At 46.0% G+C, this 27,989-nt stretch overlaps 1 protein-coding gene across 1 annotated transcript; it reads left to right on the top strand.

The window, feature by feature from the left end:
* Nucleotides 1-20: 20 nt before the first annotated feature.
* On the top strand, nt 21-27,907 carry LOC135310631 (calpastatin-like). Its single transcript, XM_064439047.1, has 18 exons — nt 21-616; nt 2,094-2,153; nt 7,188-7,238; nt 7,575-7,631; nt 7,879-7,995; nt 11,283-11,411; nt 11,914-12,015; nt 12,888-12,977; nt 13,913-14,011; nt 15,175-15,252; nt 16,181-16,228; nt 17,930-18,034; nt 18,332-18,433; nt 19,124-19,225; nt 22,204-22,305; nt 24,458-24,534; nt 25,441-25,507; nt 26,588-27,907. The coding sequence occupies exons 3-17, from the start codon at nt 7,224-7,226 to the stop codon at nt 25,496-25,498; spliced, it is 1,281 nt and encodes a 426-aa protein (XP_064295117.1). The 5' UTR covers nt 21-616; nt 2,094-2,153; nt 7,188-7,223; the 3' UTR covers nt 25,499-25,507; nt 26,588-27,907.
* The last annotated feature ends 82 nt before the right edge of the window (nt 27,908-27,989 follow it).

Raw genomic sequence — 27,989 nt, 5'->3', positions numbered from 1 at the left:
CTCTGACTGAGATTGCTGCATAAGCGCTCTGTGCTGTTATCTTCGTCACAGGTAGTGGGACTTGGGTGCCAGGCACCCTCTGGCTACACCTGGCAGATGAATTATTCCGCAAGCAGCTGGGTGAAGCCTCGTGATTGTTAGACTTGTTGTCATGGGGGACTTCAGTCTACCAAACAGACAAGACAGCGAAAAGAGTCTAGGAGGTTCCTGGAGTGCTGCTGGGGAGAACTTCCTGACACAGCTGGTGAGGGAGCCAACTGGGGAAGGTGCCCCGCTGGACCTGTTGTTTGCAAACAGAGAAGGGCTCATGGGTGATGCGCTGGTTGGTGGCCATCTGGGGCGTAGCAATCATGTTTTTGAGGAGGGTGGCTTGGCATTCTCCATAGCTGCTGATAGCAGCCGTGCACTGAACTGTTTTCCATCCCCAAACTACTCTTCGTCCTCCCTGAGCATTTAAACTCCTCACCTCTAGTTACTGTCATCCAGCTGGACGGGGTAGAAGGAAGAAGCAGCTGGGTTTTTTGGAAGGTTTTCACTAATTTCTGCAGGTTGTAGTGGTGCTGCTGTGCTGGAACTTGGGAAGAAGTTATTCCATGTATTGTAAGAAAAAGGCTTGGTAAGAGTTTTCAGCAGGGGGGTGGGGGAGAAGGACTCAGATAAATGTGTTTTTATTAAATGGACAGGGACTAGGGTGACTAATACGAAGGTGTAGAACAGATACCTCCTTGTTAGTCATGCTGGAGAAATTCAGGTTAATTTCATGGAAAGAAAGAAAGAAAAGGAAGGGAAAAACTATTAAAGGGCAAATTAAGAAAAAAATTGGTGTTGCCTACAGATTGCTGCATGGTGGTAGTGGAAATATAGAAAAGAGTCGCTTAAAAACTTTTACTGCCTGTCCTGCTGTAGCAGGGCCTATAAATTCCTGTGTGCATCTCCACCTGTACAAAAGTTCCCATCTAGTATGGAGTCAATCTATATGTCTATACACGTATGGAAGCAGATAATATTTGCTTACATTTCTGTAGTGTGACAACTGCAAATTCTTTCTAGTAGATATATTTAGAGTAGCCAAAGCTCTTACCAAGGTATGCAGGATGCACAGGCGGGGAGAGCCCACTGTCACTGCCAGACCGTACCTTTTGACTTCTGTACAACTTCTGTCTTGTTGTTGAGAAATGCTTGTACTATGAAAAGTTCTGGAAGTTAGAAACTTTTCCATCTGGAGGTAGGAAATCACCGAAGTATGGAATAGTAACATGGCTTCGAGCTCAGTCAGTGAGTGCGTGTTTTCGTACAGCAAGTGGCACAGTAAACATGAAGAAAAAATCCAGAAGGTTGCTAACTTCTGCCGTTCATTTAAATGAAAACTGTGAACGTGTTGCTGTGATCAAGATGGCAAATACAGCGTTAAGCAGAGGAACATGAAGCAGGAATAGAGAGGTAGCATTGCATCTGTATAAAGTATTAATGAGACACTTAGAGATGAATTTCTGCGCTTGGAAGTTTGATACAGTCACAGCAGAATTAAAAGATGCTGTTCTCAGGTTAACATCACGGAAGCTAGGAAGACAGACCGTGTCATGTGCAGCTTTTCCGAAAGGGTTGCAGGACTTGTGGAAACACTTGTGTGTGTGTTACATACAGATTAATTATTCCTTTTTATCTCAGCGTATTTGAGTTTGCTAATTTAGTGCTAAAAATTTTGTGTGCCAAACTGGTAAACCCCAGCGTACAATTTCTTTAATAAAAAGGAAAAGGAATGTGGAAGAATCCTGCACAGTAAGTATATATGCTTCAGTATGAGAGCAGGATCTGAGTCTTTTTGATACTTGGTATGAAATTTGCTTTCAGTACACATCAGAGAAAAAAAATGTTGTGGGAAGATTTATGGGCATCATGCAGTCAAACTCCTACGTACGCGTATTGTAGAAATGCAGACAAGACAGGAGACCTAGAATGATCGCTCTAATTCTCAGTAATAATGTATTCTTAATTTTTAGCTGGATATCTAGTGAAATCAGGTTGCTTATGCTTGCTTAATAGTAGTACGTGTAACAAAGGTGAAATTAATTAGTTTACTTCTCTTCTCTCAGAAGCAGTCCCCCTCTGCGGATGCATCAAACCCAGAAATTACGAAGCCATCTGAAACAAAGGTATGAATTCCTGAGAAACTCAGGCTTGCAGTTAAGCACAAGTATATGAAGCAATGGAATTTCTTTTTCAATATTTTGATGCTGAGTAACTTTGCGTTATTTCTTCTCTGCAGCTTACTTTCCTTTTCAAAAAATAGCTGAAAAATACCATACCGAGTACTCGGAGGATTTTATGACAGAGATGCTAATTTTAATTTTAGCTCAGTCACACTTTGTGACATGTATACAGCTCATGCCAGTGTTATTAGAGGCTTATTTACCTAAGGGTAGTTTTTCAGAAATTCAAGGAATTCAGGACAAGTTTCACCTTTTAGTGTACGTGCAGTTGTGCCTTCTCATTAATCTCATATCTTTGCCTGCCTGACGAGCTTCCTTGCCTTTGTCTTTTATGCTTGTTCTGTCTTTTATGCTTGTTCTGTCTTATGAGTAGACCTTCTTCAGTGTCAAAGCGGTGTCATCAATCATGTACTTGTCAGAAGTCATAATCCTCCCTTACGCCTCTGCTGCCTAACAGACTTCACAGATATTATTTAAACAAATGATCAGTGATTCCCCTGTTCCTTCCTTTTCCATAATTGTAACAGTGAAACCAAAACACTTCTGAATATCAAAGTAGACCAGCAGGGCCTTGTGCAGTGGTAAAACTTAGGACTGCCTGCACCTTTTGTAGATAGGAACAAAGGCAGGCTTACAGCAGTGAGGTGGGAAGAGGCCCCTGGAAATCGTCTGGTCCTGCCCTCCAGCCCAGGCAGAGCCAGCTCTGCAGATAAATCAGACTGTTCAAGGTCTTGCCAGACAAGCTTTGAATACCTGCAAGTGCAGATTGCACAGCACCTCTGGGTAGCCCGTTCTGATGTTTGGTCACCTTCATTATGGTGATCTTTTTCCTTTGATCAGGCGGCAAGTTCCGTTGCGGCGACTTGGATCTGCCGCCTCGTGTCATTTTAGCATGGACCTCTGAGGAGAGCCTAGCTGCATCTTGAAGTTAGCCACTACGTTCCCCTCACCCTTTTAAAACCCTTTTCCTCCACGTGCACATGTAAGACTCAGGCTGGGAGCAGTGAGCTGGACGACAATTAAACCATTTCCATTTGTGTGTGCTCGTTGTTACTCGTAAATGAAGGAATCTGCAAGTTTCCAGTTTCATCTTCCTCCTATGTTTGCGAGCAAACTCCTTTGTATCGTGTTCATCACTGATGCTGTTCTCCATATGGCTTAAGCCAGCCAGCGATCTGAGAATAGTTATGGTCTTTCCCGGCTTGAAATTTGAAAGAACTGTAGAAGAATGTGGTAGATTTCTAGTCAGATCTTTAAAACTGGGGTTTGCAAGGTAAGACAAAGATCGAGTAGCAGAGGCATGCTGTGCTTCAGCACTGTGAGACTGGTAAACACAAATTCCTTTGAAACTGATAGAGTTAGAACTGTTGTGACTAAAACTGGTTGCTTTGGGGGAGTCAGGAAGGCTTCAAGACAAGAAGCTCCTAAACAAATTTACGATGACAACATTTGACCTTAGAAAAGCAGAGGTACAGAACCATAAAGATAAGGAACTGCAGAGCAAACACCAAACCAGAACAGACTATTCCTCAAGGACAGTATGTACATGATCTCAGAACCGAGACTGCATGAAAGCAAAAGTTAACTAGCAGACACAGTGAGGAAGGGTATATCCTTCATCCAGAGACCCCTGACAACCACCCGGAGACACCAACAGGCATGGGCAAAGGACATCTGCCTATGATAATGAGTTATCAGAAAACGAATGAATCTGTATATCTTTTCCTGGGGAGGGGGAACTAGCGAATGTACATGTAAAGCTTGTATAAGTTATGCGTCTAACCCTGTGCCGGGTTAGATGCACCTTAGGAGGAGTGATCCCCTGTGGGTCCAGCACTGCAGAACAGAATACCTGCTTAATAGTCGTTCAGCCTATTGAGTCCTGATTTCGGCTTTTCACGGCATCAAAACAGTGTCCTGCATTTGCATGTGGAAGACAGTTAATGGTTTCTTTTAATGTCTGTTGCATTCTTAATGCCTCCCTCCTGCTGGATTAAGCAAGTCACCTGCATTTTGACAGCAGAGTTCATCAAAAAGAATTAGGGTTGCTGAGTCCTTTCATTTCTCAATTTCTTAGAGATTAACAACTCTTTCCAAACTGCCTGCTACAATCACGTTTCATTTGTCTTTCTTAGAGCCGCTCTAGTGTGCAACTACCCTTACACGTGCCCTGGACCCCTCTGTAGCTTTCAGTTCTGTGTGTGAATCCTTTGTCTCAAATTACCCTCAGTATTATGCCCCTCTTCCGAGAAAGCTGTGAGTTACTGCAGCAGAGGAAGGAATGTGGAATTGTTGTTGTGCAGGCGAAGCCTCATCGCTTAGGTGGAGGGGTTGGAGGAGCCGGGTGGAGCTGGCACCCTGTGGCTTTTGCTGGAGGAACGGAGGAATCAGGGTGCTGCCACTGCCACCGGCAAAAACACACCCCGGTCAGCTCTCTTCCTTTTGCACGGCTTTGTGCAACTGCACTGGGAACTAGGGAACTAGTAAAAAATGTTATTTTTCCTTTCCAGGCTATTTTTCAGTTTCCCGAGTCCGTTTAAAATGCGGCCTCTCGGATTCGGCACAGTGCAGGTGGCAGCAGGCAGTGGAAGGGGAGGTGGAGCATCTTCTTCTCCATAGGAGTTCAGTGTACGCTGTACACTGATGCTCTGGCTTCAGGCTGTGACCGCTCTCGGCTGGCTCTGTTTAAGGGATGACTGAATAGTTGCCTTTGAATGTATAGCCTCGAACTAAAATTGTTGGTTTGTCTCGCCTGGTAACAGTATTTTTTGAATTGGATTTGGACTTTGTGGTTGCTAAAAGCGTCTCCAAATAGGTGTGTCTGTGTGCGTGAGCACGTTTGTTCACGATCATGTGTTTTCATGTGGCCGTAGCATCTTCATGTGCGTCTAAGTCTTGAATCAAAGCACTGCCCCTAGGAGTCCAAATATTCTTCGCATTGTCATAGATAAATTTATAGGATGAGCAATTATGCACATTTTAAAAGATACACAGGGAAAATGACTAATGCACACCCTACACAAGAGATACGTGAAGTGATCAGTAAAACAGTGTTTACAACATTGAAACGGAAGACACGCGGTTGCTAATATCTGTTTTGGCAGGCTGAGAATTTGAACTTATGTTCCGTACAGTTCGTGGCAGGTGTTGACGGAAATGCAGGTAAAGGTATTTTATTGTCCTGCAAAAAAGGTCTGTTTCCTTTTCTTCTGAAAAGCACGTAAGGAAAACCTGAATTTGTGCTCTAACAGCAGGTTACTTACAGTCCTCAGCAGGCAGCAGTCCCACAGCAGGGAAAGTCCAACTCTGTTTCTTGAACCTCATGCTGCACTTCTGTTACGTTTCTTTGCAGCCTTGCTGCCGAAGGACATCTCGTGTCTGACTGACTCTTTGCTTTAGACGTTGCGTGAAAACGTCCAACCTTCTTAGCGTAAAAACTGAAAATTTAGGACTACCTTTTCAACATGGTCTCATTTAGCGTACAGGTACACAAATGGATTTTGATTTGAGTTAACCATACGGTCGTCATGTAATGAGGCTGTACAAGTGGGAGCCTATAAAGTGTGGCTGCACCTGCCACGTACTGTGTTTTAGTCAGGTTGGGTGTCAAGAGAAAATCCAAAGAGGGGAATCTGAGAGGCTAAGTGGTTTCTAATTTTTACCCCACTTTGGAGTTTGGGAAATTTTTGTCGTCCCTTTCAATATTTTACCTGGTGTGATTTACCTGTGCACGGTGTTGAGTTCTTTCCTGTGGTCTGCAGCTCCGCCAAGCTTATGCCCGGGCATCTAGGTTTTTATAGATGTTCAGGGTTTCCCAACCAAGCACCTGTGGTTCAGTGTGTGTGTGAATACTTGCATACCAAATGGTAAACAAATTCAGCAAATTTCTCTATGCGGCCGGCTAGAAAACAGAAACCGCGTGTATCTAAATGGTCGTTAACATTTGGCAGCTGAAATCAAACTACTAAAAGCAATGAAAACATTTAAATCACCGCCTAACAGATTTCTCTTTTGGTTGTTCGCTGACTTTTAATAGGCCACTGGGGAAAAAACCTGTTATTTGTCTCGTAGTAACTTTAAAGACGCTCAGTGTATTAATAGGGTAGAGGGGCTGAGGAAGGCTTCTGCCTGTGGCCCCCTGTTTCCCAGGTGGGGTTCAAAACTTCTCTGCTGCAGGTGGACAAAGTGGAACGAGGCACGATACTGGTGTCCCCCGGCAGCTCCAGGGGAAGCGTCGGGGTGCCAGCCCCAACGGGGAGGGTGCCCCGGCCGCAGGGTCTGCATCTCCCGCTGCGCTGCGTCCCCTGCTGACCCAGTGCTGTTCCTGGCAGATCAGATCACGCTCCCCTGGCTGCTCTGTGTGCTCCCCTGGCCATTCGGCGGCCCAGGCTTCTGAGGCTCATGCAGTGGGCAGCAGCCTTCTCTTTGGCATCTCTGTGTGACCTGCCAGTAGCCACATTGGCTCTTTTTCTCTTAATGGTAGCACAGCTGAAGTAGCAAGAGCAAGTAAAAATAGCACAAAAAATATGGGGAGGGGGCTGGCATTTTCATTTTGTCTTTCTTCTTACCAGATAATAGCTGTTCTTTAATTTTTCAGTGTTTGTTCTTACGGGTTTCTACTAGCAGCAGTTCACTGCTTACTGTACTTTGACTTGAGGTGAATCACGGGAATCAATTTTGTGGCACGGCTGCAGAAAATTTGTGGGTATAAATCAAACTGTTCCTTACATTTTGTTTAGTATCTTCTTCCCCTCCCTTTTCGATCCTTCGTATGAGGAGTGTGCGCGCACACGTGAGTGCTCTTAGATGGCTGGAGGGGAGGTGTGTGCCAGGATGTTGTAAGCTGCAAGATCAAAGCACTCTATACTAGTTACACAGCATGTGTGCTCAAGAGTATGAACCTGTCTGATATTCGCTGTATAAGCCGACCCCTTAGAAATAGCCAAGCATATTAATCTCTGTCTGAATATATTTCAGTCCGCACCAACCACCAAAGCAGAGTCTGGAAAAAACATGCAGTCAACCAAGGTAAATACTTCCTTTCCATCTTTGGCAAGTTGTCGTACTTTGGTCTTTGACTAACTTTGAAAAAAGAGGCTAAGCTCTTTGCTGCTACTGTGCCACAGGAAACTGCTGTGTGATTAGGAACATACCCGTGTGCAAGAGAGCTGGGAGCTGACAGGTGTGGAAACGCAGTGTTGGGGGGAACAGTCAGGATCCGTTATTGCCTCACAGCAGCTTAGGCCGCGTTCCGATGGCCGCCTTTTAATCTGTCGTGTGCTTGTTTGAACCAGTGTAGGCCGTGTTCCGTGGCTTTGAATGGCAGGAAGAGTAAATGGTCTCAATGTTTTTATTTTATGACAGCCAACAGAGTCTCAAAATAAAGAGCTGCCTGAAGAGAGGCAAAAGGAACCCAGTGGTGTAAGGTGCATAATTTTTCTCTCTTTTCAATGAGGGCTTCTTGTGGTATTTTTCTTTCTCTTTCCTGTCTCGCTTTTCTGTCCCTCTTTCACCTTTTCGCTCGCTCCTTCGCCCTTGCTCTCTTGCTCGCTCTTTCTTTCTCTCGATCTTTCTTTGAAAAAAAAAAAAATAGACAAACAAACAAAGAAAACCAAAGCCAGCCCCTAGGTATTTCTGTATCTGATGATAATAGTCTGTCTCTGCACAGGCAAAAAGCCAAACCTCGCCTTCTGTGACAGCAACCTCTAAACCAAATCATGCAGGAGAATTAACTACAGCTGAAGCTCACCAGCCTCCGCAAGCAACCTCCAGAGAAACAGCAAAGGTATAGCAGAAGTAGCCATCCAATGGTTATTTTTTCTGTAATTGCAGGGGTTAGAAATCCACGTCAAGGGGGATTCTTGTGCTGAATGTTGTGAGACTGAGCTTCCAAAAACCACAATGTAGAAAAGCTCAAAAGCTGTCTTTCGTTTCAAAGCATGTATGACAAACCTCCTTGTCCTGCTCTAAAATCTGGGACTTAGAAACTTCACTCTTCACCCACTAATTGAGTTAAACAACAGCCTGAATGTACCACTTCCAGCTAACCCATGACAGCATTAACGGATAAGCATTAGCTGCAGATAGAGCTGCCCGGCCCCGTGGTCTTGGTAGTTTGTGCTGGCGGTTGGTGATCCCGATGTGCATCTACCTTTTGTTGTCCTCTTCGTACGTCTGTTTGCATTGTCCAACGCACTCTGGCTGTCAGCCAAGCAAGCGACACCAAGGTGGTCGGAACTGTAGGCCTGTTCCCGTGTGTTCCGTGTTTGGGGCTCCTCTGTCACTCATGCAAGCTTTTTGCGAGCGACTTGCAGCTACGTGGGTGTACCTGGTTCTTTGTCGGTCTCTTCCCTTGCACCTTCGCTGCTGAAGGTGAACAGAAGGGTCGGTCTGGCCGGTCAAGCAAACACTTTGTTTAGATGAGCATTTCCGTCATGGAGCCCCTTCACCTGTGGACTTCTAGGCACGTTGGTAGTAGCAGTGTTGGCTCCAAATGCAGCAGGTCAGCAGGTGATCCGTTGGCAGTAGGGCAGCCTGTAGACCCTGACCGCAAGACTCTGAAAAACACTAGGAAGAGAAAGGTTGGGGGAAAAGTTGGGGAGGGGTCATTTTGGAGGGGCAAGTGGAGAAAGAGCTGGAGCAAGTGGGCAGTAGAGTCAGGATGCAGATCTTTTGGTCTTCTGGTCTGCTTGAGTCTGGGTGATGAGGCGGGAGTAACATGAAGGACTCCTGTAGCTCTACTACATCCCACTTTTTTTTTGCAGTAAATGGGAATGTCAGTCATGCAGAAGTCTGCATGTTGTGTTGGTGTTGCTCCTGCACCTAACTCCCTGAGGCAGTGTTCACCCTACCTGTTTGAGCAGCATTTGCTGCTGGTGTTAATGGTGTATGGGGAACTATTGCATGTGCATTAAAGCTTTCCAGAGAGACTTGGAAGGGGCCTCATAGTCCTTCTGCACTGCAGACTTCTGTTACTGGCAAAACAAAAGAAAGAGGCAGAGTACTTAAAATTGCATCCTTTCTTTGTTGCAGCAAAATCACGCTGGAAACAGAGTGTGCCTCTGTCGTGGTTTTATCTGAGATAGAGTTAATTTTCTTCACTGTAGCTGGCCTAGTGCTGTGTTTTGGACCTAGTATGAAAATAATGTTGATAACACACTGATGTTTTAGTTGTTGTTGGTAGTGTTTATACTAGCCAAGGACTTTTTTAGCTTCCCATGCTCTGCCAGGTGCACAAGAAGCCAGGAGGGGAGGAGGCACAGCTAAAAGAGGGAATTCAAACTGGCCAAAGGGATATTCCGTATCACGTGACATCATGCCCAGTATGTTACTGGGAAGAGGTGGCCGGGGGAAGGCAGGCAGCAGTCGTGGCTTGGGGACCGGCAGCATCAGTCAGCAAGTGGTGAGCGGCTGTATCGTCTGAGGTTTGGAATTTTGTTTTTCCTCTGCCGGGGGGGTTCATATCTCTCTCTCCCTCGTTATTTCTCTTTCATTATATTACTATAATTGCTGTTATTGTAATTACTGTTTTCTCGTAATTATCCAAATGTTCTTATCTCAGCCTGCGAGTTTTCTTACTTTGGCCCTTCCGATTCTCTCCCCCATCCCACAGGGGTGGGGGCGGTGAGCGAGCAGCTGCGTGGTGCTTAGTTGCTGCCTGGGGCTGAACCACGAAAGTCTCCGTAGTACTGCAGGTAGATGGTAGCTCACTCTGCCGAGGCATCTGAATGCTGTGCAGCTGTGTTAGCCAGTTGCTGAGTCAAAAAAAATATGTGCAGCCTCAGAGTGGATGTTTTAGGCTGGACTCAGAATCATGCAAGCTGCAGGTACTCAACTTCCAGACCAGGCAGCCAGTAGGTAGAAACAGTTTATCTTTTTTATTCAAAGTATAGATGAAGAGGGACAGTAGATGTGCATCTGTCATGGTTTAACGCCAGCAAGCCACCAAACCCCACGCAGCCACTCGCTCGCTCCCCCACTAGTGGAGTGGGGGAGGGAATCAGAATGGTGAAAGTGAGAAAGCTCGTGGGTTGAGATAAGGACAGTTGTGCTGGTTTTGGCTGGGATGGAGTGAATTCTCTCCACTGTAGCTGGTAAAGTGCCGGTGGCGCACGGATGCTGTAGTTGCTGTTAAGTAGCGGCTCAGCGTCCCGAAGTAGCGCCTGTAGTAGTCGGGCACCTTTCCAGCTTCCCGTGCTCTGCCAGGTGGGCTGGAGGCTGGGAGCCCAGACTGCTGACCCCGACTGGCCAAAGAGATGTTAATTCCGTACCCTGTGACACCATGACCAGTACAAAACGGGGGCAGTTGGGCGCGGGGGGGTGCTTGTGGCTCGGGGACTGGCGGCGGTGGGTTGGGAGGGGGTGAGCGGCTGCGTCACGAGCTGCCTGATTTGGTTGTTCATTCCGCCTCCCCGGCCCGGGTTTCACCTCTCTCATTATTCTCCTTCTCACTGCATTATTGTTGTCGTTGTTAGTGTTTTATTTTAAGCATTAAACTGGTCTTATATCAACCCACAAGTGTTACCCTTCTGATTCTCTCCCCCGTCCCGCCGGTGGGGGAGTGAGCAAGCAGCTGTGTGAGGCTGAGTTGCCAGCTAAACCACACAGTTTAATTGGGAAGCACACACAGGCGAAGCAAAACAGGGAGTTCACTGACTCCTTTCCACGGGCAGGCGGGTGTTCAGACATCTCCAGGAAGGCAGGGCTCCATCACGCCTATTGGTGACTTGGGAAGACAAACACTATCACTCCCAACATCCCCCTTTCCTCCTCCTTCCCCCACCTTCACCCCCCATCCCGTTGCTGGTGGCGTGGGGTGAGGAGACGAAAAGGCCTTGGCTCTGTGCAAGCCCTGCTCAGCAGGGACAGAAACATCCCTGGGTTATCAGTGCTGTTCCCAACACAAATGCACAATGCAGCTCCACACTAGATATGGTGAAGGAAATTAACTCTGCCCCAGCAAAAACCAGCACAGCATGCCAGAGCAGAACACCTCTGTTTCACTTGTCTCCAGAATCTCTAACATTGGGTGTATAATAAAGCCATCTCTTGATTGTTCTCTTATTCCTCCAGGCTAAGCCTGAGAAGATGTCCACAGCGGGCGCAGGCGCAGCGGGTGCAGGGGATGCAGGCGCAGGGGATGCAGGTGCAGGTGCATCTGGTACAAGTGTGGTTACTGCAGCTGATCAGTCAAGCACTGAGGTTGGTAAACAGTCCCAGCAAATGGTTCCCTTGTAAAAATGTCTCCAGAGAGTATTTCTCTCTCTGAAACGCTTCAGTTTCAGAAAAAACTAAGTGGTAACTGCTGAAGTCTTGCTAAGTAGTAGTTACGTGTGGTGGTGAAGGACTATCTGAAAGAGCAGGTACTAAACTAGTGGTGTGTCATTTGTGTTGTGTCAAACAGGACTTATTTAGAATCACTTTTGCCACAACTAACATGAAATTCACTAATCTTCATCTTCAGTTATGTTTGCCCATGTATGCATGGGTATCAGCTGATAGATAAAGGGAAACGATCTTGCTACTGACATTGACGAACAAGTTTAAGGACAGTTCTCTCTGAAAAATTTGGCAAGTGCAGGACCTACGGAAAGAAAGCTTTTGCTTTGGTTTTCAGGAGTTTTCTACAGATTCACCAAATGATTCAGACTTTTTTTTCTTTGTACAGCATGATAACTTCTGTAATGGTCTGCTTATTTTCTAGCCTGATATGGACGACCTGGCACTAGATAGCCTCATAGACACCTTAGGTGGACCTGAAGATGATTTGCTTACTGATCCTGCTTACAGTTATCTGGATGTTATGGTATTTTACATTTTTTTAATTTTTTTTTTTAGAAGATTGGTCTCTAAAATATGTCTGTAGTTTCTCACTACTACACTGAGCCAGTATTTGTCACTTTGATCTGTTAGGAGGTAAAACAGAATTTGCACAGTTGCATTTTAGTCTTCTTGTCAGTAATACAGAAATGATACCATCCCGTGTGTGCTGCAGCAGAAGACAGTAAGGTGTCGACAAACAAAGTTAGTTGTGTTTTGAGCTGACTGCCGGGCAGGGTCTCCACTGGATTCAGAAAAGCCAGCGATCGAGACTTGTTTTTTTATATATTGGAAGGTGAAAGTAACCCAATTATCGTTGGATTCCTAGGAAATATAGATGTTGCTTGTCTTCCAAAACTCCCAGGATGTGGGAGAGGGCTGTGGGGTGCCAGGTGACACAGATGTGTATAAAACTAAATAGGATTTGGCACAGATGTGTTTAATAAAGAAGTAGGAATTTTCAGGAGACTGACTGAAGCCAAAGTCAGTCAAATAAATGCTCAATGCGATGTCTGGCGTAATAATAACAAACAGAAGAAATAGTAGCTGGGCATGCAGGAGTCTCTTGTGATGTCTTTAGCAAAGATTACTTGAGTTTCTGTACTTGGCAAAAGAGTTCTCTAAGGCAGCCTAATCTTACTGTTTAGAAATTTAGAAATTTAACATAAAAATAAAAGGTTCCCTAGAAAATGAATCAACAGCGAGGAGAAATACCTTTGATTCTTCTGTGACAGCAGCATGTGCTTATGAGGTCACTGTGTGAGTCGGCATGGGGCACAGTCGGACTTTAAACCGTGCTTGACAGCGTTGGTAGTTGCACTTTACTGATCATAACCTAGGTTGCATTTTCTTGCTCAGAATCCCATGACAGATGCTGAGCTTGCAGAGGCCCTGTATTCTGTCTTTACCTGCAGTGCTGCTCCTGCTGAAGAAAGGAGCCTGCCAGAGGTATTGGTATTTTTCTTGCCTTTGCATACCTTTATTACAATGAAGTAATGCCATCATTATCTTAATATTTTGCTTTAAAACGATCTTGATGATTTTCCCCTTCCTTTTATTTTTACAAATTTGCCTGTAATTCCGTATCTCGTTTTGCCCTTACGTAAATGAAACCAAAGGAAGGAGAAATCGTGCGAGCACAAGCAGCGAGTTCAGTCAAGACCTCCATTCCTCCTAAGGAGAAGAAAACAAAATGAAAAGAAGTATACTTAGTCATTCTTTGACTAGCTAACTTGTAATTAAACTTTAAAGCACGTGTCATATTTTACGTGTGCCTGATTCTGTAAAGATGCTCATCGTCCGCATCTTCATTTGTAAATCGTCTTTATCACAGGAAGTGTAGGAATTACAAGAATTGCCGTTGCTCAGACTCTTACTGTCCCTCAAAGATCCAGCCTTAATGGGTCAGATGATTTTTCCTTCTGGATTCTCCTGCAGAGTAACTGTAGTGATTCTGAGTAGAGGCAATGGAGTAGAAAAACGCAGGTGTTTGCTAAGCTGTGTGAGGTGTGTTTAAAGCTTGGCTGTGATGTCATTTTCTCATGCTTTACAAGCCTTTCTTTCTCCTTCTGTGGAGAGCGAGTGTGACCTTACGCTTTCTGGGTTTGCCATTTCAGAGCATATGGCAATTGTGCTTTTTTCCTTGCCTTTTTCTTCCCCCCCTCCTTACGAGGAGATGGGCCTTGGTTAGACCGTGCTAATTGTATCACGTAATTTGCCGTATCCTGCAACGTGATGTTAAGGAAATCGGGTAAAGCCGACCAGAAGCGACCGCTCTGGTGCCAGCTGTTTCCTTCACATACACAGCATAAAAGACACGTAAGGTAAAACCTCCACCAACCTAAAGAAATAATGAAATGATTTACATGTTTTCTTAAATACAGGAGGTAGGAGATGGTGCGGTGCAAGCTTTCCTTGATACTCTTGGTGGACCTGAACCTGAACTTGAAGAATATCTTAGCCCTGTTGTAGAGGTGTCAGAGGTACTAGCTTACTCCTTTTTACAGCAGCTTTCAGACTCCTCCATGATATCCCGGGTCCTCTTTGTTAGATTCTGTACAAATGTGTAAAATAATAACAAAGCAGCTTCTGTACGAAAGGCCTAAGGAATGTCTGAGTCTTACGTGATTAAGAAAATTAAGAAATGAAGAAATGCTGAGTGGATACAGGTGGAATAGAATATAGCAAAGTGGTCTGCCAAATGGTAAGCATTTCATTTGGCTGTACAAGCACACATACGTACACCTGTCCCTGTGTTAGCTATAGTTGCTCTGTTTTTCCCCCAGGCACTGGGTACAGTTTATAGCAAGCTTTTGCTTTGCATGTATTTGCCATTCCATTTCTTCAGTTAACTTTTGGGGGTTTTGGTGCACGTAGTCCTTTTTCTATCAGACCCTGTTATTTTCCTGATTTGGGTCTTGCCTTTCGCTGTGTCTTCGACGACTTCGGTTTTCCTTCCGCAGTTAGATCTTAGCAGCGGCCCTGTGTTTGCATGTTAACTTGGGCTTTTTAGTTTGCTTTTGCAAACTCTGCCTATAACCCTCCTAATATCAGTTATTTTCCCCACCTTCCCTTACAGCTCAGAGCAAACAAAGGACAGGGAAGTGGCAGAAATCATTTGTTGCCGAGAGAAGATGTTGGAGCTGAGTTTTGACAAAAAAGCATGTGTTGTACTGCAGATGCAGTCAGCCTGGGCCTTCAGATAACTTAGTGAATGCACTGCTTTGTGAAGGAGGTCCAGAGGATTAAAAGCTGTGTTTCTGTAGGATGGTGGGAAAAGATACAGAGTGATGGCTTGTATAGTCGCAGTGATGAAATCCAAGGAAACCTGTGGATTTGCTACACCCCAAAAATTCTGAAAGTTATGGCTCTGGATAGTGCCCGAATTTTTTTAGAATTTAAGATAAAAAGGCCATATTCACATATGGCATTGATTCTTAAGCCACGGTGATTTTACCACAGCAATTTGATAGCAATGAATTGAGGAATTTTAATACCTTTATATATGAAGTAATTTTATCTGATGCTAGTACTTTGTCAAACAGTAGGCTGAAGACTCTTTGAGTGTCCTTTGAGTTTCTATTTTAATTTCCCTAAGTGATTTTTTTGTTTGTTTTGTTTCTTCCATTTTTTCTGTGTTTTTAAGGCAAGAGCTGAAGAAGGAGAAAAGGCTGGAGAACGTGATGACACGGTACCTCCAGAATACAGGCTGTTACTGGAGTTGGTAAGTTTTTGGTACCTCCATTGCTTTGTAAATAGGGCACTGCATCTGACACTTTCTTTTGTCACAGAGAGGGGAAGGATGTCTGGAAAACAAGCAGAAGTGGTTATTTAACCAATGGCTTTCTCCGGTTGGTGATTTCTGTATCTCAGGTTTCCGGCCCTCCTTTTGTGGGCATGACTGGGTTTTCTAGGCACTCTGAGCAAAGATCGGATCTTCCAAAGTCACACTTTTCTTCTCCAAGGGTGGTGTTACTTGCTTCTGATCCTGAACCTCGGTGTTGTAAAATCCATCCCTTTACAGAAGTGCTCTTGGGTATGACGTTGTAATGTAACCTTGAAACGCTGTTGTAAGTGGTGTGAAAATCGCACCCGTTTTTTCAGCTCGTCACTTCAAGTGACGGAGGATAAAGTTCAGAATTGACAGTCTTTGCGGTGGTTGTTAGTATAACTGATGCTAACAAGGTTGCTCTATAAACTGGCCTTGCTGGAGCCTGATGTTAACGTTCTGATTTGAAAGGAGGAGTTTTATCGCTCGTTTTAGAGATCGCAGGGCTGCCTGACTTACAGACCCTGGATTTAACCCCGCGTTCGTTCAAGTGTAAAAGTTTGGGGGTTGCGCTCAGAGCTTGTTCTACTACTGGATGAATTCCTGCTGTTTAACTATGGAATTAATTCCTGCTGCATGGTGCCGCTAGGGAGGAACACTTTTTGGTCTCTTGGCCCATTTGTATTGGGTAGACATCACGTTTGCCTTTTTTATCCACTTACCTCGCCATGTAAGAATTCCCTGTTTGGGGGAATTCCTGTTACTGTGTCCCTGATTTCATCTTGCGTGTATTATTTATTTTGTATCATTTCGCTGGTGATTATGGAGTATGGCACCTCTTATAACAATGGCAAGATGTTAATAATGCTTACTTTACCTTTAGGATACAGATGGAATGCCAATGCTGCCAGAGCCTGAAGAAATACCTAAGGTTAGAAAGCTGACGGTATCGTAGGGGTGTGGATAGGTACCCTGTTTTCTCCCTGTCTCTCATCACTTCTCCCTGCGCCATTATGTAAGTATCTTGGTCCGCTTGAGGGTTCACTTCCTTGCACAAAACCTGCTGATCTGAAGTGTCAAGTGAACGCTGGCTTTACTGAAATTCACTGGCCGTGAATGAAGGGCTCACGGTAAGAAAAACATTTAGAGATTACAAAGATAGGAGAGAGGTTGACTCACAGTTTGACTAAAGTCAAAGTTGACTCCTGGTTTGACTGAAGTCCAGTACAAAGCCGAAGAGAAGATGAGCTCAGAATCGTGGGGTCTTCTGCCAAAAGGATGAAGTGGTTAGCAGAAGAACGAGTATTCCTCTGCTCTTCCACCCCTGTCAGTCAGAGGCACAAATACAATTGAATGCTGGTTCTGTAAGTGCATCACAGGGGTATCGAAGCGATACGTTGCCGTATTTTTGTCAGCACTATCTATAACTTGAGGAAGGCGGTTTTGAGCAGGGTGGGTTCGCCAGTATTCCTGTGGTGTCATCAGTAATTTAGATCTGTGAAACCAAAACCAGCAAAACAAAAAAGTTACGTCAATACCCGAAAAACCTTCAGTCACTTACAGTTGCCCCTTGATTCCTGGTGAACGCAAAGTTCGTCCTCCTTCATGATTTCAAAGAGGGCTCCGTTATGCATACCCTTAAGCCCAGGCATTACTTTTAAGTACCTGGCATTACTTCTGTGAAAAAGTTATTGCCTGAATGCTTTTTGATTTAGTGGAGGAATTCGGTCTTTACGAAAAGTACAGCCTTCTGTGATGAGACCTGTTATAAAGACTTCGGGGCACGGGTCAAGAAAGGGAGGGAAGCGGGAGGGAAAATAGGAGACCTCCCCTGAGAGATGTCACTTTTCTTATTTTTATGAATTTGACCAAATGAGCCCTAACCAATTAAGCTCCGCGTAGCAGGTGAATGGCAGTCACTGCTAGCAAAGATTTAAACATTTAGGTGTAAGCAGTAGTTTGAAGGATGCCAGGTACATTAGTGATAGATCGCGGCAGCCTATAGATCACATAGTACTAGGTCACACAGTATCAACAGACTGTAATGGATCATAGAGTAGGGAGCTAAAAGGGCACTTTATTCACTTCTCCCTAAAACATGCACAGTCTAAAACACAGAGGGTCAGCAGCCGGTGCACAGGCTACGAGAACTTCGTGCTGATACTGCCTCTGAGGGAATGCTGCTTCTGCTGGAAAAAAAGAAAACAAAATTCAAACAGGAGAATCATAATCCAATGGTGCTGCTTTCTACTACCTAAGTGTAATTTATACTTGAAGTATTATAACACGATGATGCTGTTATAGTAAATACTATCTAGTAATAATTAGCATTGTTTTTCTAGGTAAGAGGTTGCGTTTTCCATTCCAAGTAGCCCTGGAAACAGCATGGAACGTAACATTCTCGACATTATATTGACCTTTGGGAACAAAGCAACTGACTCATCTGAACAGTGGTTTTCTTAACTTTATGCACTGCAAAATTCATGCTGGTTTGTTGCACGTAAATGGGAAAGGTTATTTCGGAGTAGGCTACAAAAGTTTTCCTGCTTCTGGCTAGCTGAAATATGGTTCTTGAAAAAATAGATTGAAAACAGGCAGTGACTCACCTGTACCACATGTATCTTTTTTGCAGCCTTTGAGTGATTATGATCTTGTTGATGAATTTTCAAAAGACTTTGCCTGCCCTGCACAGCCTGCAGTACAATACACACCATCGACGCCCAGCAGCACATCCCAAGTATGCCTTTCTAGTTCATTGAAGATGCTGATACTGCTAGTTTTGCTAACATGACATAATGCTACTCTTCTTTCAAGAAATGTATTTTCTTCTGTTTCTGTTCCCCCCCACCCCGTTGCTTTCAGTGGAACGTGCAGTATTGGCACTTAGTCCTTAACTGAGGGGCTTCTACCTTTCAAGGTAGATCTTTCTTTCTTGTTTTGTACTGTATTAAAAAAACCCCAAAAGCCACTTAACAGGTAGATTTTGGGCTTCTGAGCATACCCAGTAAAACGCACCGTAATTGCTCTGTTTCAGAAACCTTCAGATCCTGTATCTGCAAAAACTGCTGAGGCTGTAGTAGTCCCTCGTGCCACAGCTTGCACTGTGCAGTCTTCAGCTCCATCAGCTGTGTCTTCAGTGAGTAGTCTTGGCTGGAACTAAAGCAAAACGCAGTGCTGCCTTTGTACAGTGGTGCAGCGTACTGTCACGGGGGTTATTCCCATATTGCGTATTCTTCCTGCGTAGAGGTAAGCCGCAAGGGCCGAGTGCTTTCCAAAATAACCAAGTCAAGCACAAACTGAACAGGGAAGGGCAGTGCCCTTCTTAACAGAGGAAGTCAGGCTGACAGTTCTGGTGGCCTGCTTTAGCTCTTAATGCTCTAGAGGGGATGCTCTTTGTGAACTTAATAGGTACTGCAGGAAAAGACAGAAGTCTGCAAAAAAACGGTAGTTGTCCCGCTGAGTGTTTTGGGAGGTGGCAGTAATGGCTGGCATTCTTGTACCCATTCTCAGAATGTCTCTGCTTCTGTTAAAAAACAAAGCAAACAAACCAGCCCCATGTGGAATATGTTAGCTGCGACTAAGTCTTTGGAAAGCAGAAGCCTCTTCACAGAGCAACGCCCGTCAGAGTTTCCTGGTGCCTTGAACTCAGCAGATCCCAAGTATGTGAAGACAATTAGGGAGAGAAGCATTACCCTTTTTTAGGTCACGTATCAATTTTTACCTGAAGTAATGTGGGGCTGGCAGTGGTAACATATGAACAGGTTTCTTCAGCTGCAGCTGAGCTCCAAACTAAGGATTGGTTTTTACTGTATCGATACCCTTACAGGTTGGTCACGTGGCAGATGAAGTACTGGAAGTCTTGTCCGGTAGCCTAGGAAAGAGGGAACCTGATCCAGGTGACAAGAAACCTGCTGTGGACAAAGTTCAGGTAGGGAAACAAACCTCAAAGAGTAGACTCTGATGGAATCGTCTTCAGCGTTCCTGTATTCCCTCAGGCTAGAAACAATTTAGAAATAGTCATTTCTTTTGTTTTAACAACAGAATCTGCTTGTGAAACCAGTTGTGTTCTGCTTAGGAAGTACTAGTAGGATTTCAGCGCGGCGAGTGCCTTGTCTTAATCATTTTGCCTGTGACAGTACGGTAGTTCCCTGAGCTGCCGCACACTGCGTTTGCTTAACGTCTTACTGCTGAACCAAAGCAGAGCTGATGTGCCCATCAGAGGTAGCACGCAGTGTGGTCCCTTTTCAAAAGGAACCAACTTTGTAAGGAGTTGTTTAAATGAGGAACGATACATAAAACTTGGGTTTTTTCACCGATCTTGCTCTTTCAACAGGCAGCCTTAAGTAAGTCGCTGAAATATGTGTATTCTGTCTAAGGGAATGCTGCTCACAGTCACAGTCTGAATGCCTCCGTTTGCTACCCCAGACCGTGGGCCAGAGGGTATTGACTGGAGGCAAAAGTAGAGGGCAGCTCTCCTGGTGGGCTGGAACTCTATCACATGGAAGCTCCCAAAGTTGGCTTTACTACCTTTTCTTAGTTGTCGTCTTCCAACATAACTTGTACGGGGGGCTGGTCCTTTTTGCAGTCGGCTACCTATTTCTCTGTTCAGCCTTCCATTGCAGGCAGCCCAGGCAGCTGCTGAGTGGATTTCAAAAAAAGTCAAGAATTAAGACTCAGAGGTGTAACGCTTATTCTGTTATTGGTCCGTGCTTGTCTGTTCACCTAACTCTGCTGATCTTCACTGAAATAAGTAGAGCTACTTCTGATATACACAGGAGGAAACAGGCAGAGAAATGAAGGCTTTCCAAAGAGAGTCATAGAATGGTTTGGGTTGGGAGGGACCTTTAGAGGCCATCTAGTCCGACCCCCTGCAGTGAGCAGGGACATCTGCAACTCGATCAGGTTGCTCAGAGCCCCATCCAGCCTGGCCTGGAATGCCTCTAGGGATGAGACATCCACAACCTCTCTGGGCAACCTGGGCCAGGGTTTCACCACCCTCAGGGTAGAAAATTTCTGTCTTATATCCAGTCTAAATCTACCCTCCTTTAGTTTAAAACCATCACCCCTTGAGCTGTCACAACAGGCCTTGCTAAAGAGATTGCCCCCATCTTTCGTATCAGCCCCCTTAAGCACTGAAAGGCGGCAATAACGTCTCCCGCAGCCTCCTCTTCCCCAGCTGAACAACCCCAGCTCTCCCAGCCCGGCCTCGCAGCAGAGGGGCTCCAGCCCCCGGAGCATTTCTGTGCCCCCTCTGGCCCCGCTCCAACAGCCCCGTGTCTGTCCCGTGCCGAGGAGCCCCGAGCTGGATGCAGCCATCTCTAAATTTTTCTCTTATTTCTCCAGCCTAAGTCTGAGATGTCCACAGCTCCTCTGTGTCAGTAATGATGCTGTGTCTTGTTTCAGAAAACCAAGGAGGGTGAGAACCTGGCAGATTCCTCAGACGTTATCGCTGCTGCTAAGGTTTCTTCAGTGCACTCAGCAGCTCCTCTAGCTTCTACCTCAGTAAGCCCTTTTCTGTAGATCCTTATCTAGGACCTACATTTCTGTACCGAGAGGGTGGCCAAACCCTGGAACAGGCTTCCCGGGGAGGTGGTCAATGCCCCAGGCCTGCCAGTGCTAAAGAGCCCGTGGGCAATGCCCTGAACAGCGTGCGCTAACTTCTGGTCAGCCCCGAAGGGGTCGGGCCGTCGGGCTAGATGACGGTTGCCGGTCCTTCGCAGCTGAGCTATTCTATTCTGTTCTGTTCTACCCCAAACAAAGAACTGGCTAATGAGGAGGAATGAGAGCACGATCTGGGCAGTTTTACCAGTCTAGACTGCTGCAAAGTTAAGGAATTTGTTGCTGATAGTGGCTACTGGGGGGAAAGAAAGTGTTCCCTCTGGGGGGAGAAAAAAAGCGTGAATTTCTGGACACTTTGTGTTCAGCGGACTGCGAAGACTGGCCTGCCTGTTTGGTGTGAGTTCCACTCACTGTCGTCTTTCAGCCTGCCTGTGAAACCCCCTCACCCGTGCTCTGAGAGGGACGTGCCCAGTCCCGTGCCGGTTCCTCCAGAGTTACTGAGGACATCAGAGGACGCGTGCGTTTCCTTTCCGCGGGTCGGCGCGGGTAGTTGCCTGTGTACAGATGCCTTCGTTTTTAGGCTTGGCCTTTAGCCGAGCCGCACAGCTCTTTTCCTGGTCAGGGGATGACAACATTTAAAGCAGTAACGGCGCCGTCGCTACCGCGCTGGCAAAGCCACCCGTTAAGCCTGTGAAAGGCGGGGTTCAGGGTCACTGGCGGGACAGGCAGTGCCGTGACCTCCGTCCAACACCACGAGGCCCCCCCCCGTGGTTCCGTGGTGGCGCTGGACACCCCCGCCTGTCTCCGCGTGGCGCGTGCGGTGGCAGCCGCCTCTGGTGTTCCCAGCCTGCTTTGAACGGGGCTGTAACGCTCCTGCCGCCGGGGCGTAGTAGGGCTTTCCTCCGCACCGGGTGTGAAGGGAACCGGTGTGAACGGGCAAAAGACCGTACGTACTGTGAGGCTAAAACGTTAATAAGTTTCAGTTCAGACTGACGCTCCCTCAGCGGCTAATCTGCAGCGACGGTGCTGTTGGCAAAACGAACGGCAGCTACCGAAACCCAGTCTTTTCGTGGAACTGTTCGCCATAGATCAGTTAGGCTTCTGTGTAACCAAAAAAAGGCACTAAATTAAATTCCGTAACCCCTCTTGGAGTTCTGTTTTCTCTAGGTCCAGATATCCTGTAGTTGTTTCCCCAGGTGTTGCACTACGCTGCCATCACAAAGGGAGAGGTGGTTATTCATTGTCCACTGAAGTTGACAGTTCATTCGTCGGTACTTATATTCGCTTGATGAATGAAATTATTTTTACCGCTGATTTGCGTTCACGACTGTGTTTATACTTTGTTAGGGAGGAAAAGAGATGGATGAAGCCTTGGATCTCCTGTCTGATTCCCTGGGACAGAGGGAGCCTGGCCCTGATGAGAACAAACCGGCTGGGGATGAAGTAAAGGTAACAAAAGACATTCTGAAACTTGTGCAGTCTGGGGAGGGGCGGGGGCTGACAAACAAAACCAACAAAAATCAGACCTGAGAGACTTACCTTATTTCTTAGAGATTTGTTTAAAATGGTATGCTGCAGTGTTTCTTACGTACTCCTAGGAGTACATGGCATGTGGGTTTCAGATGTAGGAGTAAGGTTAAAAGAAAAAACCAACACGCTCCAATGTTGTCCCACACGCAGGCGCAGCAGCCCGTTCACTGAAATGCTTTTTGCTTCTAAGCATGCACTGTTCAATCAGCTGGGTTACTTGTAGCTTTTGAGAAACATGTTGAGCTAGGAAATATCTTTCAGCCGCTTGGCGGTGAGCGTTGAAGTATTACAGGAAATTTGCAGCAGTTTGATTTGGGTGCCTTTTATCGTCATTGTTCTGGTTATTTTTTCAGGTGCCTTCTCTGGCCTCTGTTTCTAAAATGAAATTTTTGGCCTTCTTTTTGTCAAACTTTGACCTCTATAACCCCACAAATACCCAGTTCATCATCAGGTGTGTTCATTTAGTCAGTCCCATTTTTTAAGTTGCCTGTTTCTGCTTGTTCCGTCCTCATTCAGTCTTGCTTCATGCGAGTGCATAAAGACCCTACTGCTCGTAAGGAAATCCGATGCTTTTCTGCGTAACAGTAGTAGCAGTAGTAGTAAACAATAAACTGAAATACTTAAGGTAGAGGACGTTACTGGGGGGAAGAACCGCCACAAGCTGCCCATGAATAAATTTAGGGTGGAATCTAGGAGTTTTCTACTCTCAGCCGAGGCTCTAGTGTGGGGGTTGTTGGCGGCCTTAGGAACAGGTTCATACAGCCCGGGTAGCGTTGTCCCTTGCCATAGCAAGGGAGCGAGTGCTTCACGTGCGAGATCTCAGCAACTGCTGTGCTTCACTGGAGCTGTAGGAGCCCAGCTTTCTTCATGTGTTGTTCTTTACAAAGGCATGGAAAAGGCTTGTGCTGGATGACAAAATTTCAGAAAGAAGCGTTCCTTAAAATGTCTGTGTTAAGAAATAGAAAAATGTTCTTCAGCAATAGGCATAAAAACCTGCTTGTATTTGGCATGTTCCTAGTATGCCAGGGTTCCGAGGGCGCTCTGGGGCCGCTGGTGGGATCTCAGCGCGAAAATCGTGGATGACTCCTGTCTTCTACAAGCGCTCGAACTGGCTAAGAGCCAGCAGCCCCCTCTCGTTAGCCATTTGCTCCCTTACCCTGCATGTGCTGTGTTCTGCCCTGTGCCCTGGTCCCTCACCTACAGGCAGAGGGAACGGTGCACGCGTTGGTTTTTTGAACGGCGCATGTTTTTTGTACTTGGCTGTTAAAGCAGCTGCTGTTGTCTCTCGTCTCCTACTGGCTCCTGCCAGCCCGTCCCTGCCTGTTTCTTGCAAGGAGAAATTAGAAAACAAGACATGAATTTACAAGATCTTTGAACTTTGACCAAACCAGGATATTGGCAGGCAAAAATCAAATGCCTGGGACAGACGCAGCTGTGGAGGAATAAGCAGTTCCCAAGTGAAACTCTGCATTGGCTTCCTTAAGCTTATCCTACCAGGCACCCCGTTACCAAGAGTGAATTTTAAGCTTGTCCGTACTTAGAACGTTGACTCTGAGTCCCTGTGCTTTTACGTTGCGGTGCGTTTCTTCCTCCGCCGGGGGGCAGAGAAGCATCAGCTTTGAAACTGAACCCTGAAAAGTTCCAAGCAGATGCAGTTCCTGGAAGGAAACAGCTGCGTTTCCAGACAGCTCTTCTGGCCACTGCAGTGCTTCCCCAAGGGCTTGCCTTGACACCGAATCCTCGGCTGGCTTAGGGCAAACCGGTGGTGTTTTAAGTGCTGTTTTATTTGGTTACGGGCTTTGCAGCTAAATCGTCTGCTGCAGCGTTATTGCCTATCCCAGCGTTTCTCTCCGTGTGCGCTTCCTGGTGCCCCGGTCTCCCCATCTTCAGACGAGGCTCCAGGCTCCAGCCTGCTGCGGACTAAGGGCAGCAATGGGATGCACGCGTCCTGCACTGAGCGCTCTCCCACCTTACGAGCCACGTGTAAAATAATGTGTTACGGCAGATGTCAAAGTAGGAGCCGTAAATCCTCCATTCTCTTTGCAACTGTAATTATTTTTTGTCCTTGCAGTGTACAACAAAAGTGGAAAAGAAACGACCAGGAAAACGAACACAAAGGATGAAGCATATGTCAAGGGTCCTAAAAAGGTAGAAACATGCATATTATAATACAGGCAGCCATGGCTACCCTACACCGTAACTGTGAAAGATGGGCAACTGGAATTTGGAGTCATGTTACATGGATGTTGTTTTGGGCAGCATTTTGCATCAAAGGGTTGAACTTGCCCATTTTTGTAAGCGTGTACGTAGGAGAAAAGCACCCGTCTTTTTCAAGGGACATTTTCAGTAAATGGGCGACAAAATGTGTTTCTTTCAGAGAGAGCGATCTCTGCAGGGGCTCCGTGCATGCTCCGCAGGCTCCTCATTCCCGTATTTGCTGATCCAGGAGCGACACTTCACATGCCTATAGCTGCCTCGGGATCCCCATCACCTCTCTCTTTTCTTGCCAGTCTTAAATAAGAGCATTCTAAAAGCGATTAGAATACACTCCTTCGACCACATGTCCTTTTCTCAAGTTATTATCATAATGTATTTTTAAAAAATGCATGAAAACCTACATATAGTCATAAATAAGTATGCAGAACGAATCTGGTGGGAAAAAGCTTTATTATGAAATGGCTGCGCGTGCCTTCTGTGTAACGACAGCCTTTCAATTTTCCGTGTAGAACTGGGGGGTGTCTTTAACTCGTCTTCGGAAGGATGTCTTTTTTAATGTTCTGAGTTGGGGCTGGATTGCGGGCGTGGGTAAAGGATGTTGAGAAACGGGCTATGGAGAGGTCACAGCCCTCTGTATCCGAAACAAAGTGAGTGATGGTGGAAAATGGAAAACGCCTGTACTCAACAGAAGATACAGGTAGTGTTGTTAAACTTTCTCTAAGCGCAGATCGTATTTACGTCTGAACTGTGGTTCTGATGAGTGTCTGTCACTGCTTGATTTCAGGTTTTGGCTTAGCTCACAGTGTCTTACTATCTCATGCTTCTCTTGCTCTTTAGGCTAATGGACGGTCCTCCAGCGGCAAATCTGAGAAGCAGAAAACGAGCTAAACGTTAAGACGATTGGGTGAGATTTCTTCTTCCCTGTTTCTGAACTACCACAAAGGCAACTCGTGCTAGTGTTACTAAGCTGACTTTTGCGGACTTCAGCTGAACCAAGACAGGATCAGAGAGGCTGGCAGACACAACACTTGGAATGACTTTGAAGTACAGTGTTCCTAGGCAGGAAAGGTTTTCTTCACGCCTTTTGCCTGCACAGTTTGTGCAGAATTCCTTCACGTAGCTAAATCCCTTTAGGTTCCTGTACCAAAGCATTGCAAGGCATGACGTGCTGCTTCCCTAGTAAGACCTTTTTTAAAGAGCAATGAAGACCAAGCACGCATCAACCGGTTGTTTTTGCCTCTAGGGCAGTGAGCTACGTCATTATTCCTGCACCAGGCTAACTCTGGGACAACATGCAGAACAGACAAAAAAGCCCCGCAGCCAGGCTGGCAGGCAGAGCAGGGTTCAGTGCCCCGCTCTCGCCTTCCCTGGCACGAACACAGCCTCGCTCTGTGCCCGTGTCCCACTGCCCCCCCGGGCTTCTTTGTACGGAGCTTGATCGCACCCTTAACACAGGAGTGAGTGACCGGAGTCTTCCACCATCACCATTAGTTCATGGAAGTATTCGCGTAACCACGCTTTGATGCTTGATACAGTGCTTCAGGCTGGAGGGTGTCCCGGGGTGTGGAGGAGAGAGGCAAGGGCACACCCAGCGCCGGGCTCCGTCCACCCGCCTGCCAGCCAGGAGGGTCCCAGTTGTGGCTTTCTGGAGAACCTGCAGAGGAGCCTCTCCTCTGACTGCAGAGGCAGTCCTGGCAGTGTGAGTGATTACACGAGCGAAAGCCCCGGAGAGGATTTGGCAGCGAACTTCAAATGGGCAAGGCAGAGATGCATTGTTACGGCCTATCGGCAGCGGAGCTCTACCCTCGCTGCAGCATCACCTTCAAACAATACCTGGTCTCCTGCGGTATTAAGCCTTCCTGGATCTGTGTCTGTCGCTAGTGGCTTACATTCCCAGTAATTCCGCCCAGCTTTATTTTGTGGCTTCCTTTTCCCAGAGAAAGAGGATAAGCACTCACATTTTCTTCCTTTTTCCTCCCTCCAGGGTCTTGGTGCCTCACGTAAAATGTCTTCTCTGCCTTGGTGGATAATTCTTCCTGAAGAACAAAAGCTGATGCAAAAAGCACGTGGTTATTCTGGGTGGTTTTTGTACAGCCATACTTGCTGGACTTTGTAATATTTTCTTTTCTCCCGGTAGTAGACTAAGGTGGTTTTTATTCCTTTTTTTCTCTAGCCGTTCATCAAACCACACCACCATTCTTTCTGTTATACTCATCTACTTTGACTGCTTTGTCATCCTCTTCGGTTTCAGAGAGAAAGAACGCTTTCTATTTGCAAGAAATATATTTCATAACTGAGAAGCAATGCCAAGAAAAAAAAAAAGAATCTGCAGACTTTTGCACAGAGTCTCCACATAGTGCCTGTAAATCTCAGAATAACTTGTAAGTGCTAGCCTTTTTAGCGTTGCAGTGAGTGCACTACGTATTCTGGAATATAATGAGCTTCAGCTGTCCTCAGCCCGCCTCTGCCTGGCTGTACGGTCTTTCCTCAAGCTGGTTCCTGGTAGGAAAGCGTAGGTAAGCTGGGGGTAGCTAAAGAATGAGAAACTGGGGATTAACTGCTTCATCGAGCGTATCTAGTAATAAATCAGGTATTTTGGATGCTGTAGTTACAACAACAAAACCACACCAGATAAGGGTCTTAGGGTTTTTGTGTTTTTCTGTTTTGTTTTTGTTTCTTTCTTACTATTTCCAATCGTATCTGTACTGCTGTCTCGTAATTTCTGCAGTCTCCTGGACTGAACAAATACAAATCCTGGTGTACCAATGACACCATTACCATCACGAAAGAGGAAAGAAAGACGGCACATGAGCCTAGGCAGAGGTCAAAGAGAAGTTCAGGTCAACAGGCAGACCTCTTAAAATTTTATCCCGCACCGTTTCTGGTCCTTGCTCCTGTTCCTCGCACTCCAGAAGGGAATGCAGAAACAGGGTGGAAGTTAAAGCTGCAAGGAACAGCGTCACATTCACCTGCTCTGCGAGAGACCAGGCATGAGCAGGCACCTCTCGTAAGTCTGCTGCAGGCAGGGCTGTCGCGAGTGAGGTGTGCCAAGTGCCTCCGTGTTTTCCTCTGTCTTCATAACCCGCAGAACCCCTTTTGCACATCCTTACACATGTACCGCTTCACCCTTAGCTTGCAGAGGAAGGTCATACCAACAGTTGTTCTGATACCAAAATGAGCCTCTAGCATGTAGTGTTGCAGACGGAGACGGCCCGGAGACTTAAGTTGGGGATATGTAGACTTTTAACTGTACCTTGCAGTCTCTGAGAACCTGTGTCACACTAATAAAGTTTCCAAGACCGCACTGCGTTGTTGTAACTTTTTGTTATTACTGCTGCTATCAGAATGGGTCTTGCAAGACAAAAGAAACCCTAGAAATGATTTTA

This window comes from Phalacrocorax carbo, chromosome Z, assembly GCF_963921805.1.
Source record: "Phalacrocorax carbo chromosome Z, bPhaCar2.1, whole genome shotgun sequence".
Taxonomy (NCBI): Eukaryota; Metazoa; Chordata; class Aves; order Suliformes; family Phalacrocoracidae; genus Phalacrocorax; species Phalacrocorax carbo.
Note: the sequence above shows the minus strand (reverse complement) of the source record. Positions and strands in the feature narration are given on the sequence as shown.